At 40.2% G+C, this 20,078-nt stretch overlaps 1 protein-coding gene across 3 annotated transcripts in view; it reads right to left on the bottom strand.

The window, feature by feature from the left end:
* Positions 1-20,078, bottom strand: part of MACROD2 (mono-ADP ribosylhydrolase 2) — a 1,284,297-nt gene that overhangs the window by 831,237 nt on the left and 432,982 nt on the right. For all 3 annotated transcript variants that reach the window (XM_054021788.1, XM_054021790.1, XM_054021789.1), the window contains exon 5: positions 19,565-19,681. In XM_054021788.1, the coding sequence (XP_053877763.1) occupies positions 19,565-19,681 (117 nt within the window). The remainder of the gene's footprint in view (positions 1-19,564; positions 19,682-20,078) is intronic.

The raw sequence follows: 20,078 nt of genomic DNA, 5'->3' as shown, positions 1-20,078 counted from the left end.
AGAGAAATACCAAAGTGAGGAAGGGTGTATATACAAGCCTGGATAGATAACCCAGAGGGCAAAACTAGTAGACAAAACAGAATATTAAGAGAAGAGAAAACCAACCATGAAACGGAGACAGGGGGATGGGGAGAAAACAAAACTGATAGAGCATGCTCTTTCAGCCTGTAGTAAGAAATGGTAGTTTTTTCAACAACAGAAATTACTGACAGGGAGAGAGATCTAATAAAAAACAACCAATGTAGAAAGAGTTTAAAGACCAAAAGGAAGACTAAGCCATCGGGGCGGGCAGATTAAAAACCAGAATGAGAGAAGGATATCTAGAAAAAAAAAAAAAAACCTGAATATATGTGTTAGCCTGTTTGTTAGCCTGAGATACAATTTTGGCTTTGACTTTTTGATACTCTTATATCTTATATTAATAGGTGTAAACAAAGGACAAAGACATTGTGTTTTACATCTGCCCACAAGCGGATGGGATGAAAAGAGACAACAGATGGAACTAAAGTGTCACAGGGTATGGTGGGAGTGTAATACATGAGCATACACTGGAAGGCTGGTTGGCTCCTCTCTCAAGCCAAGGTCAACAGAGGCGTAGCGAGCGCCCTCCGTACCCTCCGACCGGAGGGGGCGCCGCAAGGAAGGGGGCCCCTAAAAGTGGCAAAATAAATACCGCATTCCAATTTCTGCATTGTAAGGGGCCCCGCCCAGACATATGTTCGGAGGGGGCCACCGTTCGGAGGGGGCCACATTCTTTGTTGCTACAGCCCTGAAGGTCAAGCAACCAGTTAGGAGGGGAAAGGAGAAGTGGAGGGAAGGGATAAGACGCACTAAAATCCAGAGAAAAGCCTGGCCTTGCCCAGAATGCAACCTCACTCCTTACCCCTCCAATGGGATACAAAAGAGGTTGGATGAAGACCCCAACTCACGACTCTCCCAAATGGAACATGACCATAAATCGTAAGGGGTGTGACTAGGGGTGTGCACTGAAGGTATATTTGGGCCTGCTGAGGAGGTGGGAATAGGGAAGGGGAGCAAGGGGGAAGGCAAGGCTCTGCGGCATCAGAGCTTGGAAGGGGGACACGGAGTAAAGGCTCTGCAACGTTAGAGCTGGGAAGGGAGAGTCGGAGTAAACACTCTGCGGTGTCAGAGCTGGGAACAGAACAGACTCTGGTGGCATATAAGAGCTATGGATATGCTTGCTTGGAACTAACCTCAATAAACATAGCATTGCCTGCACTTTGGACTTCTGGTCTTCTGCTCTCTGTCTGCGTGACAAAACCAGGGGAGAGGGTGAAGAGAGAGCCCTCTACCAACCTGATAGGCAGAGTGTTTTGATGTGACATTTTATTCATATACTGTATGTTGATTGGGTTCTTCTTCAAACTGTGCTGCCACTTTACCAATTTTGAGGCTATGGGTGCCAAACAGTGTGGCACTTGATGGAACTTGAGCCAAATCACTGCTGTTACTGTTCAGCATGCCACTGCTTTAGATAAATAGGGTTGGTGTTTATTTCTAAAGTGGCAGGTAGTATTTTGTTTTCCAAATGTCAAATAGTATGTCTCTGTTTCCTTCTCTGTCAATTTCTGCAGCAAAGTGTGCAATAATACAAATGAACATTAGAAGTTATGTGTCTTAAGTCTACTGAACTAACAATATAAAAAGGAAGATTAGAAGGCAATACATTTGTCTTGAATTGATTTATATAAAATGCAGACTGCTTACGGTGGTGAGCTATTGGAAGGTATCTAAGTGAGTGACTTGACATCTGAGACTAATACAAATTCCCATTTATTTAAGATAATAAAGACCTTTAGGGGGGACTGGATTGGTAATGGGTCATAGAGTCTTTCATTTATAAATTTCTGGTTCAAATCCAGCTCAGGGTAGCAGTTACTGGAAGTTATTACCACCTGATGGCTATTTAGTGGACTATGTGAAATAAATTGGTGCTTTCAGTCCAGATCTCAGTGGATAAGTTTCCTCCCACAAATGTCACTTCCACAGCTGGAACTAATTCAGATGTATATATTTACTGTAGTCTCAGAAGAGAGTCTAAGAACTGAAAGAGCATGGAGAACGAACTAACCCTCTTCCATTAGAGATGGTCTATCCAGTTCAGGTCTGGGAGATACTGACAAGGAGGTATCCATTTCTCATTGTTTTTCCTCTTTTATAGATATGTGGAGGAGTTCAATTCCCTGGCCTATTCATCTGCAATATTTCACGTACATTCCACACACATTTTTTTTTTAAATTGACTCTTACACTGCATATCTTTGGGTAAACAATGTTTTTTTTAAAAATGAATAATCTCAACATTACTCATTGGATTTACTAATTGATATTTATCTTTCTCACTCATCATAGGGATCCCCTACCAAGATGTTTATTGAAAGATTAACCTCTCTATCACAAATATATGATCAAACAATCTGACCCACAATCTAACCTCCTTTTCAATAAAAGCAGTCTGTAAGGACCTCGAAACACATAAAATAACCTATTAAAACTACAATAAAGCCATATATTTTGAAAGGACTAGACCAGATTGGATTCTGACAATCCTAGCATTAAGAAGGGGCAATATCGAGTTAAAAGTTACTGTAATAATTTTAGAGGTCCTGAGCACCTGCAGCTCCCATTGTCTTCACTAGGCATTTCAGGTGCTGTCTGCTCTCTTACCACCTCATAAATTCTCACCCTGAAAAGGAAGTGAAAGAGCTTTGTCCACTTCTTCCCTGATGGTTTGTCTGTTTGCTCAGGTGGCATCACAGTTGGTGTGTCATGCTTTGGGCTTGGGAAAGAACTTTTTCTTCGTTACAAACCAGCAAGCTCAGTGGGAACCATCACAGAAGTAGTATGTTATGAGGGCCAGAGCTTACCTCAGCCCTGAGCACATGAGAGTGAGGTAGGCCAGGATAGAGTAGAAGCATCTGAACTGTGTGTGCAGGAAAAAAGCTTTAACACTGAGTACAAATTAATGGTGAAATCTGTTTCTTCACTTAGAGAAGGGACAAGAGGGAAGAATTTCAGTGCTAATTGCCAGTCTGTTTATATAAGGCTACAGAGTGAAGGAAAGGGGAAGATTAGGTAAGTTTTACAGATGGATAAAGAAGAGGGAACAGTTTCAGTTAAATAGGTTAAGGTAAGCCAAAACTTAGTTTTGAGGCAATGTATTTCTTTATCAACTTTAAGTGGCTACCCCACTACCACAGGTTATTAAAATGAATACACTTTAAAAAATATTATGTATTTATTTTATTTTCACACTCAACGCTGGAAGAAATTCAAAGACTAAAACTTGTTTCTAGTTAATTTGGTTTTAACTTCACTTCCAGGTTCTCATGAATTAGCACAATATTTTAAATTATTGTTTCCATTGCAGCATGTATTTATTTAGTTTTCTTCAATGGAAACATATCTGTCCTATTTTGCAACAGATGCTTTAACAAAATCTAGATTTTGGGTCAAATTTCCCCTGACAACTTTCCTCTAACAGACTCCTCTCCTGACAAAAGTAAAATCTTCCACCAGAATGGATGTAATAATGGGAATTACGAGGCTTTCAGAACATATTATATTAAAATTATCTTGCAACCTGCAGTCGCTCCAAATATATCTATTGATATCCCACCCCTCCTTCATTTAATATCTGTGTAGATACACAGATCCCATGGCAGAATTAAAAATGGGAGTTAAATTCTGCAGCTTACATGAGAGATTGATTCTTTCTTTCTGTCCATAGATACCTGGAAAAGCCTTGAAATTGTGATGGAGTGTTAATAGCTGCGGGAGGCTGAGAGATACTAGATCATATTCTGATTACAATCTTACTACCACCCTCCCAAACACTCCAAACCGAACATGAATTGTCATCTAATATCTTACTTATGAACTGATGGTGTTCAAGATTAGGGCTCTAAACCATTTCCCAGCTCGGAATCAAAGCTTTCATATGACATTTGCTACTAGCTGCAGCTGTTTTCAAGATATTAACCACTAAACCCATATTGGAATTAGAGTGAGGAGACTAGCAAAATTGATCAGAACAACATGATTTTAAGATCCTTTGTTTCACAACCTATTAGAGAGACAAGCAAACATAGCAAATAAAACTGGACCAAGCTTTTCAGAGTTATAAAGCATTTGTTTATAGACAAAACAGTTTGTCTGAAAACTATTACACATTTTGCTCTAAAACTAAAGGTGAATCTTCACCTTGGCAGAGTCTATATTGGTGTCCCTTGTACAGTCTTCCTGCCCCACTTCATATGTATGCATTACACCATTACAACTCCCTGTGTACTTCTTAGGCTCTCACTGATACACTAATATATATCACCTTATAATTTGAACCATTGAGTCTGAATGTGACTTGGAGGAATATGTTGGTGTAACTCACATGGCTAAGGGCCAAAAGAAAGGAATATAACAAGAAAAACAACTAAGAGGAAAGAGTAAGAAGGTGTAATTTAAAAGTAGGCTAGCATTATTTAATGTACGTCTCCTTCTAGCTCCTCATTGTGTAATTTACACCAGTTTAGCCTCTCCTATCCATTAGTGAGTCTAAGTAGTTATAAGAGAGTAAGAGCTGAAATAAATATAAACTTGCATCACCTTAAACATACTTTTAAATTTGGCCTTAGAATTATAAATGGTCCCTTGAAAGAGTGTGTTTTTTACACTAATAATCCAAGACAACATAGTAAACCCAGGAGATCTGACCAGAGTAATTTTCATTCCCTGTAGATGTTGTTTTAAAGTTTTGTTGTATTTGTCATAATTAAATTCCGTTCCCAATTTACCAGTTTAGGATTAAGCAGCCCAGCCATGAAGCAACCAGTACACAGTAACATGAAAACTTAAGCTCTTCTGAAAGCAGCCAAAGTATAATGTGAAGAACTTAATTTTTCTTACCATGTAGATAACCTAAACAATGCTTTAGCTAAAGATACCTGCAGAAATCAGAGTGAGCAAAAACATTTGCAGGTTACACAGTGATTTAAGTACGTAACTGCACTGAATATACATGCACACAGACACACATCTATATCTATAATAATCACCACCACATAATGGATTTCTTGAAAAAAGGTGACAGATTCACAGAGATGAACAGTTTTCTACTAACATCATAGACAAACAACACAAAAGGACAAAGATTAGAAAGATGAGAGAGAAATACAATGAGATTCTGGAGAAATAAATGATAATACTGTTCAGGTGAAATATTTTAAACACAAAAACACAGAGTGGGAAGGTGATATCTGAAAAGTGGTAATGCTATGAGAAAGGTAGCAACAGCAGGTAGCAACATTAATAAATTCATAACACCATATGTCAGCAAAAAATGACAATGTAATATGGGCCTCTGCATCCAGAAGTATCATATCCCATGTGATAGGCTCTCTCTATGCCACTGATGAAATAGCACTTAGAATACATAGTATAACACCGATTAATCAGTACTTGGTTTTAAAAAAAGGTTCAGGTCTTAGTGTGCGGCTCCAGACAGTGCCTCCTTTGTTCAATGTGGCCTGGCAGCCCCATACCCAGACACATCTTCTTCAGCTGCCTTTCTGGAAATCTGCTAACAAGTGTCTTCTGACCACTTTTGTGTGTCACTAAAGCTTACCCAGCCACTTATGTTCAGTGGTAGGTGGATAAGGGAACAATAGAAGTTTCAGCTACAGACTGGTGCCCCCCTCATGGTTGGGCATGGCATAGCAGCCCTTTTCACTCTGTCACCCCCTGTTGGCAGCTGTTCATTATGCTGGCCAGAGTCCAACCACCCATATCTCAGACTTCCTAGCACCCTCCCAAAATGTGGCCGCTCCAACCCTTTGTTCATGGTTCAGAGGGGGAAAACTTGACTGTCCACAAAACTTGACTGTCCAGAAGTCAGCCAGCCTGTAGGTTTGTGGGATACTTTTGGTGGACTCCCAGAGCACAAGTTCAGTGGGGCTGCATCTGTACTTCAAAGCAATAGGACTTTAACCCTGGGTCTCTCCTCCTTGGCTCAGACCCTCAACCCTCATAGGGTCCTGAGACCCTGGGTCCAAGGCCTAAGTTAGCACAATTTGTGTGTAGACAAAAGGGGGCTAGGCTTGAGCCTCAGTTTGAACCCTGGGCTTATCGTGCAGTGTAGACCATAATCTGGGCTCAAAGGGCCTTGCCCTTTCACTCCTGAGATTTACACCGCCCCTCCTGTACAGGTTAGTAGGGAAATCCAGGCCTAACTCCAGGGCCCTTGTGATAAACTGCTACGGTCTATTTCTTTTGATTCCTCCCTAGTTCCCTGGGCTGCTCCCCACCTTTTTCAGTTGCAGAGCTGCACTCTCCAGTCCTCTCTCCCTGAAGTTTCATCTCTGGGTATGTCTACACAGCAGTTAGACACCCATGACTGGCCCATGCCAGCTGACTCGGGCTTGCAGGGTTCAGACAGTGGGGCTATTTAACTGCAGTGTAGACATCTGTGCTCGGGATGCAGCCCGAGCTCTGGGATCCTCCCACCTTGCAGGGTTCTAGAGTATGGGCTCCAGCCAGAGCCCAGAAGTGTACACTGCAATAAAACAGCCCTGTAGCCCGAGTTCCAGGAGCCCGAGTCAGCTGGGGCAGACAACCACAGGTGTCTAACTGCAGACATAACCTCTTAGTGCAGCTTTTCCCAATTTGTTGCTGAGGCGCTCTCACAGGTGGTTATTGGCCTCTCTGGCAGCTGCCTGGAACCCCTTTCACCCATGCTGCTCTCTCCCCTGAGGGCCAGGCTCAGGGTATAAACTCCCTACTGCAGCTCTGGTCTCTCAGTCCTTCCTACAGGAAGCACCCAGTCTGGTTCTCAGCTGAGTCTAATCCTTAATTACCAGTCTTCCCTCCAAGTGTCACAGAATGGGTTGCTCCACTTCTCCCAGTTACTGTCAGTATGGCGCTTACATACCCCATCACAGGGATCCTCAGCACTACACTCAGGTACCTGGAGCATAACTGCGCTACAGGGGCTGTCCCCAGAAAATCTTTGAATACTACTTGATCTACAAGACGGTCACCTCATTCAATGCACAGGCTCAACAGTCGGTGAAGCAGAGAGCTGCAAGAAGAGAAAGGACTAGTGGACTCAGATAAGCTGAGCTCAATTCTTGGCTCTATCATAGGCTTTCTACATAGCTATAGGCAAGACCACCTCATCCTAATGCATACAACACAGGGGGCTGAATTGTGATTACACAAACAACTTTAATCCCAGCGTTTCCTGACTTTTCGGTACATGACTTTGAAACTTCAACATTCTTTTCTAATAGTTTTTAGTATGTAACCATATATAGTGTTATAAAGTTTTAAGTTAATGACACTCCGGGCCAGATTCTGATTTTATCTACATAGATATAAACGGAGTTACTTGTGTAACTGAATTCAGACTGTGGCACACACAAACATAGGCCCCCATTCCCTCAAACACACACATGGTTAACTTGAAGCAACCAGGGCTGGCTCCAGGCACCAGCTTAACAAGCAGGTGCTTCAGGCGGCCAAGGGAGAGGGGTGGCACCTGCGGCAATTCGGGGGCGGCAGGTCCCTCACTCCCTCTAGGAGCGAAGGACCTGCCGCTGAACTGCCGCCGCCAATCGCAGCTTTTTTTTTTTCCAATTGCCGCCGCCGATCGCGATTGCGGCAGAAATGCTGGAGCCGGCCCTGGAAGCAACCATTCGCTTCAAGTTAAATGTGCACTTTGTGAGTGTCAAGAGGATGCATAAGTGTTATCAGGATCAGGGTCACATCCAATGAGAAATGGGCGTGACTCAGTTTCTCACATTCAGCTAAATCCGGACTATGAAATTCTGTGCTGCAGCTCAAAAGCACAGTACCGAACTCGCACCCAGAGGAAGGTGGGGCTAAGTGGCTTTAAGCCATATTTTTGCCTTTCTGGTATGGGCTGCTCTGGGAACTAGAGAGGCCCCTCAAATAACTTAGACAGCCTTGGGGGCCTGTCTAGGTTACAACAGCTTCCCTGGGCTGCCCCACAAACCTCAGGGCTGCCTGGAATCAATACAGTGTATTGGACACTCCTCCCATCTCCAGCATACCCCCCTATTTCAGGACTTGTAAACAGACCCTCAGAAGACAGTCTTAGATGTCTCACTAGGTAATCATTTCCCTGGATGGAACTGGGATTAGGACTCCTCCTAGCCCCGACACCAAGGGGCTGGTTCAAAGATGAGGCTCTCACCCTGAATCAGAATTTAGATCCTAATTTTCTTGCTTGAGCTGATCTCTTAATATATTTAGAACATAAAGCCTGCATAGTTATATGTCAATAAAGCACTGGAAGCCTAAAGGTGGTATAAAGTACAAGTAATGAAAGCAAATGTTTACTGGTTCACCACTCCTATATTCTTCATGATTTCTTTTGCTTTATTTTAAAAAGCTGAAGTGAAAATATCTATGTCCCTATTTGTCATCTATGGTATTATTTCAGTTTACAGGTAATTTATATTTTTGGTTTTGGAATATGTAGCCTCATATGTAGGAAAAAGAGGTAGTCTGTATTTTAGCCTGGAAGACAGAAAACTAGGCTAGGTTATTTTTAAAGATTTATGAACTACAATATAATATAATTATTTTTAATCCAGAGAGAGGTTTTGAAGTTAAGTCTATGACCTCTAGGACATTACAATCCTAAACCTCTCCTCTTCACTGGGGAGATGGCAGATCAGCTTTTCGTGTTCCAACTCACACATATGGTATTAACTCTAAGGAGTTTTTGTTTTCAAGCACCTAGTCTGTGCCAATTTACTTAAAAGCTAAATCCAGATTTGGGAGAGGGGCTGCATATTTTTCAGACCAAACCAATTTAAATCAAAAAGTGCCAACACACTATGAGGTTAGTGTCATGTTTTTCTACAGTAAGCAATTTTTATCACTACTTAAATGAGACAGACAAAAATTACATGCTTCAAAGATTAATTTTCAAGTGAATGTGGGGTTTTGGCTATTGAGTGTATATATTCAAGTGGGAGCAGCAGCAACCAATGCAGTTGAGGGAGCATAAGCCCCCTGATTCTAATCTCCTCTTTTCAGCCAATTGTAACTATCCGAACTTTTATTTCTCATGTTTCTGATGGAAAATGCTTTTTTTTTTTTTTTTTTAAGTTTCAGCAAAAACAGTGGAACTATTTTGGAATATGGAGAGAGTGAAATAAATTAGCTTGTAGTAGGGAGAGGGGAGATCTGAGACAGAGATCTAGTGCCAAAGTGTCTGGAGGTATAAAATAAGAAATTTAGCATGGAAATGTGTCTCACTGAGGAGTCATCACATTGAGTTTAATTATTTATTTGACTGAATGAGAAGCCTTTTTTAAAGCTACATCTTGCACATGCATTCTGCAATTAATATAATTTTTAGTACATTTGGGGTCAGATTCTCTTTAGCTCATCAGCCCATTTTTCCACAGATAAACCAAAAACAAATCCTTTCCACCTATAAAATGCACAGCCCTCAAATACGGGAGATAGTAAGTTACTATTTCCTCATCAGTCAAGTGAGTCATTGTGCAGACAATCTGTACCGATTAGTTCCTTGCATTTATATTATAAGTGAGAGAGAGAGAGAGAGATCATCATTGCAACAAACCACAGGAATTTGCTTGGTCTCTGACATATTCCCTCTCAAGTACAAAATAGCATTGACTTTCTGTGCTATCATACAACATTGCATTCTCAATTTGCTATTTATTATCTCTCCCAGGTGCTAAAAAACAAACAAACCCTGCTTTCAGTGAAAGTAAAAATTAGAACTTTGTAGAAACTGTAGCAATTTTGAACAACCCTTTGCAAAGCTATGAAGATTTGGCCAGGGGGAGGCACACCAGTGGCATCTAGATTTCACTGTCTGCCATTACATCTTATTAACGTACACAATACATGCACACAATGAACTCAATTGCTGAGAAAATGGTTTTGTCCTCCACTGAGGCTTCCCCTCCCCCACACCTTTCCCCTGCCTCCCCCCACATATTGGAATTCAATGTTCAGTGAGTGGACTCTGACTAACAGTCTAGAAGAGCGGGATTTAGATTTAACTGTGAGGATCAAGGGTACTGTATCTCCTTTAGCAACAATGAATGTATTTGATATCCGAACAATTTGATTTGAACTGAGGATTTCTAACTGTATGTACCATATGTCAGCCCCACAGAGATATATCATTACACTATACACAGTATTAACATACACATAGCTCCACTTGCTAATTAATTTTTAAATAATCTATCCATTAAAAAATTTACCCAGGCAAAGATCAGACCCAAAGGAAAACACTGCATCTACTTGTGATGGAGGAAAGATTCCTACTGATTCGCATCAGAATTTTTCAGCAACTGGCCTCTGAACCTGCGCTTTCTCTACCTAAAATGATGACAGACTCTGAGGACTTGGAGATGTTTGAGCTTGTTTTGACACAATATAATAAATATATTTCCCCTGTTTCAACATGGTCCCTAGCTCTTTCTGTGTAGAAAAACAAGCTATAAAGCTTTACAATATCACATAAAACCCTGTGTAAAATATGAACAGGTTTAACACTAAAGAAATCATCATCAATATCTCCCTTTCCAACACATTAACAATATATGTGGTGTACTCACTTGCTAGTGATTGGGTACAATAAGTCATTAAGATAATTGCAGCCAATTAGACCATATTAAAACACAATAAAGATTGTATTACAATTATTTTCAAACAGGACTATAAAAGACATAAATTGGGTTTATAAAACAGCTTTGAAAGCTACCCTTAAATCAATGAGAAAACACACTCATATTTTCACTGGTTTTGTAAACAGTAAACTATAATAATTCCTTTCATATGAAAAATCTGAATATAAAAATTGTCATGCTAGGAGAAGTTTTTCTAATTTTTTGTTTCTTTTTTTTTTAAATTAAACATTTAAGTAGCGATATAGTTCTGAAAGATATAAAGAAATGTTGGCAGCACATATTGTAATGATATGTTGGTTATAACAAAGAACTGGAGCTAGGAGGTCCTTCTTAGTTCAAACCTTAAAGCTCAGCATTGTCTCGGTGAACACACTTCTTGACCTTCTTTTGGCTAAATCAATTTTTCTATAAATAGTGTGAAAGCTCTGGCAACAAGATGCTGCTACTAAGTTGAGGTTCCTTGGCTAAACGGAGTATACAAAGATCCTTCACTGGAAGGCAGTTATAACTTTTATAAACTCTTAATTACAATAACGACGTATTCCTAGGCTTATTAGCAGCGCCTTTAAAGCATATTACATCACATGTCAATCAAATACCACAGTTGCTTGACCAGTGGCACAGCTGCATTTCACTTACATATTGAAAGACAATCATGGCACCAGAATGACCGTCCAGGACCAAAAAGGGTGTCGGCTGCCAAGTTACTCTTCATCTAACAGTTATATATCCCTTGGCCACATTTACGAAATGGGAATGCTTTCAATTCAGTTTTGCAGGCAGGCCACATTAAGAACATTTTGAAATATAACAAACTGAATAATCTTGCAATGACGGTGCTATGTGTGTGCAGTTAATACCATTGTGACAGGGTGGTACCAGGCCTTCTGAGGTCCCCCTCTGCTGGAGGTCTTGTGGTCCCTACCATAGCTTGTACCAGGAAGAGAGTAGCAAAGGTGGGGCCTCCAGACTTGCCTAGAAAGGCTGCAGGGAGGAAGCCAATCAGAGCCTAGCAGGCACAGTTAAAAGGAGCTACAGGGCCCGAGTAAGCCAGTTCCTGGCTGGGATCAGAAGGGTGCTCCACTTCAGCCACACGAGCCTGAGCGATAACCAGAAGTTGAGCTCTGGCTGCATTTTGCTTTCTGCACGGAGCGCGTGGATCTAATGTACTAGGTGACAGGGAAGAGACCCAGTGGGAAGAATCCCAGGGAATACAGTATGAGGTTTTTACCCACGAAAGCTTATGCCCAAATAAATCTGTTAGTCTTTAAGGTGCCACCAGTCTCCTTGTTGTTTTTTTAGTGAATACAGTAGCAACTAATTGATGGAGTTAAAGGGAGCAGTGTATGACTGCTGTTTGTAGGGTCCCTGGGTTGGGACCCAGAGTAGTGGGTGGGCCTGGTTCCCCCCACCGGCCACTGGGGAAGTGGTCTAAGCCCCAAGAAGGGGATAAGGTTCTATACTAAAAGCCCAAGAAAGGGACTGGAGTTTAAACAGACCAAGAGATGGGGCTGAAGACCCAGCAAAGGGTCACCCATTTGTTGGACTTTGTTACCCTGGAGGGGGACTGAACTAAAGAGATGACCTGGCTGGAGAGCTGAGGCAGTGAGAACCAGTGAATTACAGAGGGAGAAAGCTCTATAACAGGGCTAGACTTGAACCTAGCCCAGAAGGGGCTGAGAACTGAGCCCAGAGATAGGGCGAAAGACTACAAAGGGCACAGCGATTGGCCCTGTTGGACCATTATTACCCCAGAAGGGGTTGATCCACTGTTGACTGTGTGACTTAGCCCGAGGACTGAACAACAACCTATAGGGGGCACCAGGAGAAATAGAAAATTGCAGCACCACACCCAGCCGACAGCAGACACACATGAGGGGTTCTGCACCCCTACTCAGCCATATTGACAATAGTTTCTTTGTGGCATGTTCACACTATGAATAGAAAAATCAAGTGAAATGATTAAAACAAGTATTTTTGAATCAACAAAGATTAAAGACTAGTGAATATAAATTCATTTTAGACAAATGGGAGTTTTTTTGCTCGATTCCAGTAGCTTGCATAGTATGTGTGTGCGCAAAAATTAAATTTTCCTGTAGACCAGTTTGGAAGTACTGTACTGCAGCTCCACCACTGCAAATCTGTGTAATTAACCTTTTAATTCTAATTCTGTAAGTGATCTCAAAGCAAATATGCATAGATTTAAATCTACTATTTTATGGTCTTACCTTACACTGGTCCCCCTCAAATGTTCATCTTTTAAATACAGAAAATTATTGTGCCTACATAGTAATGGCACACTTAAATCTCCAGATAACTTTGATTAAACAAATCCAGAGGCTGATTACTCCCACTGTGGCTAATGCTAGTGTCACTACTAACTACTTATATCACAGCAGGATTTGCCTTAGAGACCACATTAACATTATTACTCCAGATTGATCTACATTGCTGTTTTGGATTGATCAAAAATATAATGCTATATATGGCATTTCCTAAAGAACTGTACTAAATATAAACAGCGAGCAAGGAAATTTATTCTAAATATTACAGCTTTATTAATATGAAAATATATTAGCAGTAGTACATGTCTAGCAGTACATTTAATTTGAATAGGGATGTCTTTTTGCTTTCAAGTCTTTATATCAAAATGAGTCACTGAAATGAAATCTACAAATACAATACATTCCTGCTCAGTAAAATATAGGTGTATATATATATATATATATATGTGTGTGTATATATATATATATAAAAATCACATGAAAAGAATCTAGTACTTAGTTAAAATACAGAATTTACAATGAAAGCTAGCCTGTAAGATTTCATTTGCCACTGAATGGCTTGTCTCATGTTAGAAACCACAAAATATTCTTTTTTTCTGGGTTTCTATTTTTATTATTAGAACTTAAAAGATTTGGTCATTAAAAAATATTAGCAATAATTTGGACCTTCCTTATCACTCTGTGGGAGTAGGAAGCCCTAAGTGCCCATAATATCGATAGCATTTTGTCAGTGTGATTTCAGTAGGCATCAAGGGCATTAAATGCCTTGTAGAGTCAGGCCCTAATATTTTAAATGTGTTGTAATAGTCCTGCCTTCCCCCCCATGATAAATTCTACAAGCAGATAACAGCCCTTGAGGCTGTTACGCACCCTCGGCTCTGGCTACAAACTGAACTCACATTTTAGTCCATTTTCTGCCAGAAGTGCCGGCAGGGACTATTAATCAAATGAGACACAAAACAAGAGTTTGCATATCTTTTAAATAGATACTGTTCGTGTGTTATTTAGCGTATGAACACATCAATACACTACTCAGTGTTTTAAGACCAGTTGTGCAATACTTAGAGGGAACTTTTCTTTTCAAAGGGATAAACATATGAAGTATAGACGTTAACTATCAGCCTGAGATAGGCATTAATGAAACATTCTTTGTGTTTTTAAAATCTCTAAAGAAGTGTTTGTTAAGTAACAATAGATGACACAAAGCTAAATGTGAATTCAGTAGCTAACTTGGTTGGAATTTGATGGAGTGTGGGTAGCCTTGTGTGGGCTTCTGCAGCATAGTATAATCACCATCTGGCTTCTAACTTCTACTCTAAGTATACTGACTGTTAAATTAGCCTGGTAAGTAGAAAATGATTTCAGCTCTACCTTAATGTAGGCTGTTCTGCTATATTGTGTGGCTTTCTGTAATGTGTTCTTAACCAACATTACCAGAATACAAGTATGTTCACCTTAATTTGTGCAACATTACGACTACTTGAGGAGGAAGAGAGAGGAGGGAACTTTCCATTACTTCATAGGAAATCACTTGGATGCAATATTTTACCTGCATGTTATGTATTTCATATGGTGCTTTCTGACCCTAATGTTCTCAAACAGTAGTTGCAATATTCTAACCATACAAAAAAGAAGACTCCAGTCTAAACTACAAATCTTGGTATCTCTCATTCAAAAATGTTACTTTTCCCTTCTCATTACATGAAGAAAAATTTACCAGACACTGTCTTATTTAAGATAAACAAACTTGGCAAAACATGAAGTAATAATACAATACATAATGAAATAGATTTCAAATGTATCCATTATTTTTTGTATAGTTTATCACACCCTTCTATTTACCAGCTACAAATTTGATAACAAAGCACACGCTCTTTCAAATGTCAAATTATCTCCAGGAAGTGCTTTTCAAAGTTCCCTATTTAGCAAAGCAATATTCATCATAATTTTTGAATGCTAAATCTTCTAAAACATTGAGTTTTCACTCTAGGCCCAATCCTACAGCATGTGGTACACAGGCAGAATACTGTGCCTCTATAACTACTGACTTCTACGGGACTACTCTCAGTTAAAGATGTCTGCCTTTTCAGGATCAGGGCCGTGATGGGCTGTACTCCCCACACGGGCTCTGAAAGAATTGAATTAGGCCAGGTGAGCCTAATCAGCCAATTAAACTGCAAATGGGAGTTTTAGGCTGTGTGAAGGACACTAACTAGGAGGAAGCTCACCTGTGAAGGCAGCGCTTCTATAGAGCCAGGAGGTTGGCAACAGTGTAGAGGAAGCCTGTAGTCTCTCTCCCTGAGAGAAGGAAGAAGGAAGGGGAGATAGGAAAGGGATCGAAACCTAGGAGGAAAGCGTTACCTAGTAGACCTAAGAGAGAGGGGTGGAGAATGAAAAGCTGGGAGAAGCACGACAGGAACTAGTTCAGGGGCAAGCGCAGTAAGGAGGATGTAGCCGCAGACTTTAACTGCTCACCGTAGGGCCCTGGGCTGGAATCCAGTGGAGAGGGCAGGCCTTGGTTCTTCTACCGTCCACTGCAGAGTGGTACTGCTAAGGGCAGTGAACAGGAAGATTTGCCTAAGTCACTGCAGGAGCGACTTAAGCAGGGCAGTGGGTGTGAGAACGACCTGACACTGCCAGTTGAGAAGGATTTTATGAGACTCCCCCGGAAGGGGAAATCACAGTGTGACCTGACCAGAGGGCCGAGTCATGAAGCAGCCATCCTGCGACTCCGTGAGTGGGAGGAGAGCAGATTCAGTGGAAGAGGAGAAAAGGGGTGCTGAACCAGGCGGACCAATCGCCAGAAGTAGGCATCACCCAGAGGTGAGAAGAGCCCCCTGTAACAGGGCCAGAGACTGGGGCAGGTAACATGTCTAGAACAGTCTGGGGTGCTGTTGCATCAAAGAATAATAGTAACATCCATGTTGAAAAATATGGTACTGAACACTGAAAAAATGTATTTAGGACTATCACTCAGCCAAGTACTGTAAGGGAGCAAAGCAACAAAGAAATTATTAAAAACATGTGAATTATTAATAACTTAATATAGTTAGTATTTAAAAAACACCAAAAGCCATGGTAATACTGCCAAGGCAAGTTATAATTCATATAGTAATATCTTCCAAACAAATTGCTGATGCATAACAATAATACCATCACTGTGTAACTGGCTGACTGACTTTAGGGCTCCTGTTTGGTATAGTTCCTGACACAAAGGATAATAGGAAATAGTTTCCAACATCAAATTGTCATACTGTTATTTAAAAGCTGACATAAATTGACTTAACAATATGCAATGGCTCTCTGGCTTCTGTCTCCAGGAAAACACAGTCCTGAATAGTTAACAATTCTCAAATGGATGTTTTACAATGTTTAAGTAACAAATTAACCTTTAACAAATAGCTTCTCAAAGAACAAGGTTAAATGACACTTGGTCAAAACATATTTCAATGAAAATCTAAGAGAACCCAAGAAAATCTAATTTTGCCCTTCTGCACATATGTTGTATACCTTGTTTTCTTGCTGATCTGTCTGTTTGTCACTGGGTGCATATTTTCCACATGACATGTTGCTATTTGAGCAAGTAAAAAATACAGTTGCAGAACTCTCATTTTCTGACATTTCAATTTCTGGACAGTTTAATATTCCAGCAACAGGTGATTAAGTGGAACACTTACTGGCACTTTTCTGTCTACATTGCTATAATGTGATTTTTAACCACTCCTAAAATAAAAAACTATACGTCTTAAGCAGGACTTCCTTCCACAAAAACTAAGGGGTCTGAATTAAAACCCATCAATTGTTGTAAAACTTTCCAGTAGTGTTTGTTGCTTTGACTTTTATATTGAATTGTTCTCATTAAAATATATGAAAGGAATTATGCACCCAGTGGTGAGTAAGTTTTATGTCTCATCCCTCCCATGTATTTTAATGAGAAAAAAATAAATATCAAAATTAAACATGAGCAAACCAATTAAGGAAATGTAAAATTAATCCAAAACTTTACCCATTTCCAGATCTAACATCAAACCAAACGATTTTTAAAGGTTTGAATGTGTTTTAATGTTTCTGGGCCTCTGCTCTTCCCAGTTCCCAAAGTGCCAAAATTGAATGGAAACCTGTTCTCATGAGATTTAAGATGTTGAAACAACCTGAATAAGCATCCAAATTCTGGGATCTATAGCAAACACAACTATGAAGATTTTTGGGTGTATCTTCATTGATGCAGACACAGCAAGGAAACAAGGACAGGCACTTGGATGGATTTTAAGCAGCAGGCCACAACATAAACACAGGGGCACTACCCGCCCATCACCCATACACTTATACCAGGCATTTAGTTGATTCCAGCATAGAGGTTACAGGGCTTCCACCATATAATCTGTAACTTCAGGTAGGCTCTCCTTAGCTTAGCAGCTCGCTCTGAATCCTACCACACAAATCCCCATTGTGAGGGGGACCTAGGGTGCAGAAGGGTGGGGACCTCAGCCTCTAAGGGCCATAAAGTCTAAATCTATCCCATGAGCCTAAGGCCCATCACCAAAATCCCAGGTCATTTACCTCTGGGAACCGTTCATTTTATGCTTTTAACCACACTGGAAACCAGCCTTGAGTTGTGATGAATTAACAGCTCAACCAAGTACCTCAGCTAGGTACTAAGCGCATTCCTACTTAAGCCACTGTGGCTTGCAGGTGCTGTGAGGAAGGCAAAAAAACTTCCCTGTCCTCTGCCAGTTGGCCATGGGAGAAAAAATTCCTTCCTGATCCATAGTTCAGGTGGGCAAGGTGGGTTGCTGGAACAGAGTTGAAAGAGGCTGCACATGGCCCCTGTCCTAAGTTAAATCCTGCAAGCTGGAGAATGCTGGCCAGTGAGTGCCAGAGATTTCCAGGGGCTGAGGAGCTACCTGGTGTCCCTCAGCAAGTGTCTCCCTCCGTTGTTGCTGGGGCTGTCCCTTTCACTGCCAGCCCTATCATCAAGTTCCCCTACCCGTTGAGGGGTGTGGGTAGCATTTAGTGAAACCCCAGCATGAGCGCTGGTAGTACTGTTATATAAAATCATCTTATTTCAATGGGGATGGGGCAGAGAAAGGGTTAGAAAGAGGTTAAGGGCTTTATAGTGTATATATAATGAAAAGTTGACCTAAAACAGTCTTGCCACTACTTCTAATTCTGGAACAATTAACTTAAGTTGACCATTTTGAAGTGTTAACTGATTGCTTCTGGACAGGTAACATCTGTAACTGACTCTCTTTTTATACAAACCTTCCCAGAATATTTGGCCAAATACAACCCCACACAACTATGCCCCATGGGTATTGCTCAGGACTTTCCACGCAGTGGAATTCACCCCTTTCATAATTCATGAATTACAGATGGCAAAATCTGGCTGTAAACCTTAACAAAGGTTTCTATTTTATAGTTATCTCTGTCACTTAAATAACGACTAAGTTGGCATGTGTGTAGTGTTGTGTTTTTGTTTTGTTTTTTGTTTTAATTAGGTAATTCCATTTTAGCAGAGACTATCACAAAACAACCAGGACCAAAATTTTCATTTTTGTCTAACGTACCCCAGCAGGACCATGAAAACACTATGTCAAGTCTTAATAACTGCAACGTGAATTGGATTTTACAGGAAAACAGCCTATGGCAAAATCAAAGAGAAAATCTGAATACGTTTCGCTAAAGCACGCTCCGCGCACTAGACTGTGTGCGTAACTGAGAACCTGAGGTGTCACGAGAAGATCCTCATGGTGCTTTCTTGAAATTCACATATAAGCACCTCTCTTAATACACATCTCTGTAAGATCCCAAATCAATAATACTTCCTGCATTTATACATTTTATAGGATCTTAAATAATATTGACACTTATCATAACACACAGTTAATACAATGATGTTTATTTTTCCAGGTTTGGCTCAACTTCTACGCAACAAGGTCAATCAAATAACCTTCTACCTTTTTAAACAGAATGGGAATTTTAACAATCCCACATTCAAAGTGCAAAAACATTCCAGCACTGAAAACTGCATTCCACTGAAAGCTAAAGTGTGACAGATGCCTTCACAGTAATTGCCAATCAACCTCTACACAGCAGCTGAAAACACAATACATCACTTTGATCTCCTCAGCTCTCAATGTATTCACAATCAAGAAATCTGCGTGACGAATATGAAATCTGCATCATTTCCAAAAACTGTCTCCATGGAACTTAAATATGATAATGCACACTTTGTTCCTAGTCTAAGTTATTTCAGATCCTCAGACTACCTATTATATATATATAAAAATAAAATAGTACACTATACCCTGTAAAAAATGTAAGATAAAACATGCATTGTGTTTGTATTTCCACTACGTAGTACACCTGAAATAATTATTTTTAAAAGTTTAAATTGTTGAAAGGATGGGAGAGGAAGAGATTGTCACAAACCATGCTTAATGAAATCACTGTTAATTTTCTAAACAAATACCTAGTTGAATTAGACTTCTGGGGTGGGGGAAAAGCATGTGAAAAATTTGTCTGATTTAAAACAAAAAGTGTGTGAAGAAGTTGACTTACATTTGGCAGGCAGGTCATATCCACAAGTAATTTTAGCTTGTCCAGTCTCACAGCCACACAAGTTGCGACATTCAGCAACTAGGCAGGGCCCAGCAGCTCTGTGTATACAGCCATCCACTACAAAAACAAAACAAATTGATTAAATGTTAACTAGTATGATATATATTCATATGAGTATGTGGATACAGACAGATATTTACTGCAGATTTAATATGTATAGTGTGTGTATGCATACATACCCACAAGGATATGTATATTTATTACACATGTGTACAGGTGTACAATAATATTTTTGCACAATAAGACATTCTTGGCCAATAACACTTAATATTCAGTCAGCCAGCTGTTGAGTGGAAAAGAAAACACAGTAGAAAAAGCAAAACATATTTCAAAATGTTATTACTGCTATTTATAAAAAGAGTAAAAGGAACATCTAGCCAAGGCTCTAGGCCACAAGTTACCAAAACAAAAGTCGATTAACCACAGACCATCAAACTCCCCTCTACTGCACACA

The sequence above is a fragment of the Malaclemys terrapin genome, chromosome 3, assembly GCF_027887155.1.
Source record: "Malaclemys terrapin pileata isolate rMalTer1 chromosome 3, rMalTer1.hap1, whole genome shotgun sequence".
Classification (NCBI taxonomy): Eukaryota; Metazoa; Chordata; order Testudines; family Emydidae; genus Malaclemys; species Malaclemys terrapin.
The sequence above is the reverse complement of the archived record's forward strand: the minus strand, read 5'-3'. Positions and strand labels throughout refer to the sequence as shown.